Source organism: Podarcis cretensis, assembly GCF_951804945.1.
Source record: "Podarcis cretensis genome assembly, chromosome: 16".
Taxonomy (NCBI): Eukaryota; Metazoa; Chordata; class Lepidosauria; order Squamata; family Lacertidae; genus Podarcis; species Podarcis cretensis.
Window position 1 is genome coordinate 24,465,684 of NC_137186.1, and position 6,000 is coordinate 24,471,683.

Below are 6,000 nucleotides of genomic sequence, written 5' to 3' on the forward strand. Positions count from 1 at the left end.
TGTACCTGCCTTGCATAATTTCTGTGGGTTGGGATTGGAGGATATGTTTTTCTAGCCATCAGTGTTGGGCATTGTTCCTTTTTCATAGTGCTCCAGTTTTTAACATCCTCATCGTAGAAAGGTTCTGTCCCTTCCCCTCTCCTCCCACCATGGGTAGGAAGGAATCTGGAAAGGGCCATTTTTCAGAGAGCAGAGGTTGACTTCTGGAGTGTTATCATGAGTGCTGGCTGTTGTAACCGGTATTTTTAAAAGCAAAACCTGTTTTTTGCCATTGTTTGGCATGGTGGCAGCTCCTTTTCACAACCCCTGTTACCTTTCTAATCCTCACCCCCCAATTGTTATAATGCCAGAATACTACCTGAATCAGTGTTCACCAGCCTGGTGGACTCCAGGCGCTATGGACTACAACTCCCATATGCCCCAACCAGCACAGTCTGCCCACCTGCTGCTTTCAAGGCACTATGATAATTTCTAAAAATCACTGTTGATTAAGACCACATTTGCACCATACACTTAAAGTACTGTGATCCCACTTTAAACGGTCATGGCTTCCCTCCAAAAGTTATGGGAGCTGTAGTTTGTTACGGGTCCTGAGAGTTGTTAGGAAGAGACCCCTATCCCCTTCCTTGGAACTACAATCTTCAAACCACTCTGGGAATTGTAGCTCCCTCTAGCTGTTTCCTGATGTAAGGAAAGCCAAGGGTGGAGCCCTGGAGGGGACTTCCCCTCTGCTTCTTTGCTTGCAAGGAAGCCTTTCATTAAGTCAACACTGGGATGCCTCAAGCAGCTGGTTGTTCCAGTTGCACTTGCTCCTGAGACATGATCTTCCATCCATGGTATGTGAGGAATGCTGCACGGAAAAGCCCAGACGTGAATACCTTGTATATCCCCGGGAGCAAAGTAATAACAATAAATTGCTGGCTTGGCAGTTAGGAAGCAGATTTTGACATTGTTCCTTGGTAAGGCTTACTGTGGCACTGATCAAAAGTGTAGGTTGCTGGTGGGAGTTCCAGGCTTAGCATCTGCAGGATCAGGGCCCAGCGTGGCACGACAGCCCCGGGCAGTATCACCAGAAGATGTCTGCAGAAATGACAAGTCCAAAATGTCATTTGCTTGGCTGGGATCTCAAAACCAAAGTGTCAGTCCAAAGGGAGCGGGGAGCCAGCCAGCTAGGGAAATGGGATAGGCCAGAGACAAGGGAAGGAGAAGGTGTCATGCTCAAGAATAAGGAGCGGTCACATAGGAGGCTACTGATTCAGACCCATCGGTTCATCTAGTGCAGCATTTCAGACACAGAGTCTTTCCCAACCCTACCTGGAGATTCCATTGGGGATTGAACCTGTGACCTTCTTCAGAGCAGATGCCCTACCAATGAGCTACAGCGCTTCCACATTACAATGACAATGTGGTTATATAATATAGACATTGTTCAATTTGTGGAGTATATAAATGGCTAAACATCAGAGGGAGCTGCCTTATATTGAATCAGACTGTTGGTCCATTTCACTCAGTATTGTCTATTACACTGACTGGCAGCTGCTGTCTCCTAAGCCCTACCTGGAGATGCCAGGAATTGAACCTTTGACCTTTTGCCTGCAAAGCATGTGTTCTGCCACTGCATAACAGCGAATACCTCCCTACAGTGAGGTAAGATTCTAGTCCTCATGGTTCCAAATTAAAGGCTGATTTAAATAGGAATTCTGTGTGTCTTATACGGAGCCAGGCCATTCATACCTCTAGTTCAGTATTGCCCACGCTTGACTGGCAGTGGCTCTCTGGGTTTTTCAGCAAGGGACAGTGCTCCTGTAGATGCTGGGGATTGAACCTGAGACTTTCCATGCAAAGCCGATGCTCTGACAGTGAGCTACAGCCTTTCCTTAAGACGTAGGAAGCTCCCTAATGCCCAGTCATGCCACTGGTTCATCTAGTTGTGTGCACTGACTGCTAGCGGTGTTCTAGGATTTAGCGGAGTCTCTATCATCCCTACCTTGGAAATGCAGGAGATTGAATCTGGGAACTTCTGAAGCAAATGTTCCACTACTGACCTGTGGCCGTTCCCCAGGGGCTTCTGTGTGGAAACCAGATCAGCCTTTGTTCTGATCTGGCTGGGCTTTCCTTGCATTCCCAGGAGTGACAAAGCCTCAACCAAAAGTCTGGTGAATGACAAGCGCCTTGTGAATGAGCAGAGGGAGCGCTACAGCCAGTACTCTGTGATAGTGGAGGAGGTCCCAGAGCAGAGCGGAGCAGGTCTTTCCTACCCAGATGAGTATGAAGACGAATACGATGACACCTATGATGGCAACCAGGTTGGAGCAAACGACGCCGACTCAGATGACGAGCTGATCAGCAGGAGGTGAGCTTAGAGGCCTTTCTGAATGGAGCCTGCCATAATCATTTGTGAAGTGCAGCAAGTGTGATTTGAAGGGCACTCCCTTTTCCCCCATTCTCAGCTACGTCCCGTGTGTAGCTTTTTCACAGTCAGGACACATTCACACCATGCAACTAAAGCCCTGTGATGCCACTTTAAACAGTCATGGCTTCTGAATTCTGGGAGCTATAGTTTTTTTAAGGGTTAGGAGAGACCCCTTTCCCCCCCTCAAAGCTACAGTTCCCAGAGTGCTTTGAAAAGCAATCCCTCTCCTTGGAACATCTCATCCATTCATTTCTCCCTGCATTAGGCCATTTACCATCCCTCAAGTTCTGAGACCAAAAGATCAGAAAGAAGAGGACGAGGAAGATGACAACGAAGAGGAGTTGGCGGCAGCTGATGAAAAGGGGGCTGCAAAGGTGATTGTTGCAGGGCAGCTCTGAAGGGGGAAGAAGGGGTTGTGAGGCAGTGCCTTTCTTTGGGGAGTGTTGTTCTTTGGGGAGATGGCTCTTTTGGGGCAGGCTGGGGAGGCCTCTAAGATCCCTGTGGCTAAGTGGAGCTGATGCGCTTCAGCCAATGGAGATGTAATGATAACCACGGTCTTTGGGGCTGTACAGAGCAGCAGCAAGAAGATGGGTTCCTGCCCTGAGGAGGTTACAGGCTAAAATTCAACACAGAGAAGACAGTGGAGGGAGGGATGTAAGTAAGATTGAGGGGAGGGGAGATTGGGGAAGTGCAGAGGGCCCCAAAGATCCATCTCCACAACAAAGATCATACTGCCTTGTTGAGGACTAGCCCCTTTTCTGCGGGGATAAGGGAGGTGGGGTCCCTCCCCTTCATCCACACTGCAGATGCTGCTGGGCTCTGATTCCCATCAGCCTCAGCCAGCCTGGCCCATCAGGGATGTTGGGAGCATTAGTTCAACAGCACTTGGAGGGCCCACCAGCATTTTGAACTGGACATGAACTGGGGCTCCATTCTTTCCTTCATGTGCAGCAGGACCACTTTGTGCAGGACCCAGCTGTGCTGCGGGAGAGAGCTGAAGCCCGGCGGATGACTTTCCTCGCCAGGAAAGGGTAAGATGCAACTCCCCTTCTGTGGCTCCTGGTCTTTCTGCCCCATGTGGACTGACAGCCCTCAAATAGGGGACACCTTCAAACAGAGGGCTGCATCTGACAGCCCTTCACAACAAACAGCTGCCACTGCCGTATCTGTGGGACTTGGAATTCCTCTGTGCAATATTAAAATGGGTGTTATGTTGGCTGCCTTTCAATCCTCTGCTAAGAAAACCAGTTTCATGAACAAGGTTGCGTACTCTTGTTAGAAGTTCAGCAAATTCACATTTGAGTTCTTCCAAGAATTCTTGGTTGCAAGCCATGTAGGCCCAGTGACTTGCTCTGTGCTGTATCCAGCTGAAGTTGCTCAGCTGACAGGAAAGCTTCCATCAGATGAATGGGGAGGAATTTTTTTGGGGGTGATTACCCCTCCTCATTTTAGTCCTCTGCATCCCCTTAGATCCACTCCAAAGGGTTGGAGGACTTTCTCAAGCAGATATTTTTAAAGTGGGAGTGTCAGCTGACCATGACTAATCTTATGGGGATGTTTTTAATGTTTGATGTCTTATTATGCTTTGATATCTGTTGGAAGCTGCCCAGAGTGGCTGGGGCAACCCAGTCAGCTGGATGGGGTATTTATATTGTTGTTGTTGTACCTCATTCCTGCTGCTTCCCTGATTAGTGTCTAACTTATTTAGCATTTAAATGCATGTTATTTCAATGTCTTTTTTCACTGTCAATTCCCCTTTTCCCACCCACCCATCTTTTTTTTAAATCCTGAGCCTCCTGCTTCTTCACAAACCACGTATTTAACTATGGAACTCGCTTCGACAAGAGGCAGCAATCACTAACTTGGATGGCTTGAAAAGAGGATTGGACAGATTCATAGAGGATAGGGCTGTCATTGGCTACTGACCGCAGTAGCTATGTTCACCTTTAACTGTGAGAAGCAGTAGTGCTTCTTAAGAAAACCACGCAGGGGTGGGTGGGGAGAGGAGTACTCTTGTGCTTGAATCCTGCTTGTAGGTTTTCTATAGACACTCTGAGAACAGAATGCTGAGTTAGATGGGCCATTGGTCTGATGCAGCAGTCTCTTCTTATGTTCCAGCCTTTTGGAAAGGATGTGACCCACCTCATTGTCTCCCATTTTCTTTTCACCAATTCCCTCATTTTTATTCTGCTCACCCCCCCCCCCTTTAAAAATATAACTGTGAATATGTTGGGCTTTCCATTCACATATGTGCTGAATTTGATAACTTTGTGAGCACAGTCACAAACCACTGGTCAGAACCACTTGGATGAGGGTCCTGGGCGCCCTGCAAGATTAAATCAAGGGCTGCTTCCATGACTAACTATCCTAAGGCACAATCATGTCTACAAATCATAACTGCGACCCCCATGTGTATTTACCCAGTTAGTGTGAGGGTACTTGAAGGCTTCCGCTAACACAAGATTTACTCCTTTTGTCCTTCTTCAGATGTCTGAAGGAAATAAAAGAGGCAGTGTCAGAGTTCTGATTGGTGGGATGGAGAATAGTATATCTCTAGTGTTCTGTTACTTTGAGGGACTAATATTTAGAAGTATACCTGAGAGCCTTTGCAGTTTAGTGGTCAGAATGTTGGACGAGGACCTGGGAGGCCTGCATTCAAATCCCCACTCAGCCAGCCATGAACTTCACTTGTGACCTGGGGCCAGTTGATGTTTCTTAGCCTAACCTAACTCACAGGGTTTGTGGGAGGACAAAATGGGGAAGGGAAGAGTCACGGATGCTGCCTCAAACTCCTTCAAGGAAAGATGGGGTACAATGTATAATAATAAACAAGCACAGCAATCTTGGGAGGGGAAACTTGGGGGATGTTGAATTCCTGCTTCCATCTGCCCAGCATGACCAATACTCAGAGATGATGGGAGATGTACAGCAGCTTCTGGAGGCCCACTGCTCCCCTGGCAGAATTTTTAAGACTTTTCATTACTTGGACACTGCCACATTTGACATATAGAGCAGTATCACTTCTGAGACAGCTGTCCCTGTATTTTCTACAGATTTTGCATTTCAGGATTATTGTGACCCTCTGGTGCTCAGACCCATTAAGTTCTGTCGACCTGTACTGCCTCCCCTCCCCACCCTTTTCTTACACTACCAGCGAGATTTGTTGTGCCTATTTGGTGGAACTTAGCAATGGAACTTTTCTTCTTCCTCTTACACAGGCACAAGCCGGACAATTCAGGTGTCATTTTGGGCAGCGCCAAGGGACATGGCCAGAGCCGAGAGACAGTCCAGGAGCGCAGGAAGAAAGAAGCCAGCAAAGGGACCAGGGCGAATCATAATCGGCGTGCCATGGCAGACCGGAAGCGAAACAAAGGCATGATCCCTTCCTGAAGAGGTGGAGAACAGGGCAACTCTTCCTCTTAGAGACTCATAGTGCAATGCCTTTATCCTAAGGGACAGTACTTTTCCGTTCTTGTTTGTGGAGAGCATCAGCATGTAACAACCAGCAACCCATTACAGAGAACTGCAACAGCTGTGCATTGTTATTTATAGGGGAATGCAACAAAGATATTTATGCAGACACAATG

General features: G+C 47.7%; 1 protein-coding gene across 3 annotated transcripts in view; it reads left to right on the forward strand.

Moving 5' to 3' along the window:
* Positions 1-6,000, forward strand: part of ASCC2 (activating signal cointegrator 1 complex subunit 2) — a 28,385-nt gene extending 22,385 nt beyond the window's left edge. For 2 of the 3 annotated variants that reach the window (XM_079956642.1, XM_079956643.1), the window contains exons 16-19: positions 2,129-2,353; positions 2,679-2,787; positions 3,365-3,444; positions 5,632-6,000. In XM_079956642.1, coding sequence (XP_079812768.1) covers positions 2,129-2,353; positions 2,679-2,787; positions 3,365-3,444; positions 5,632-5,803 — 586 coding nt within the window. In that variant the 3' untranslated portion in view covers positions 5,804-6,000. The remainder of the gene's footprint in view (positions 1-2,128; positions 2,354-2,678; positions 2,788-3,364; positions 3,445-5,631) is intronic. The other variant, XM_079956644.1, reaches the window with a different exon arrangement.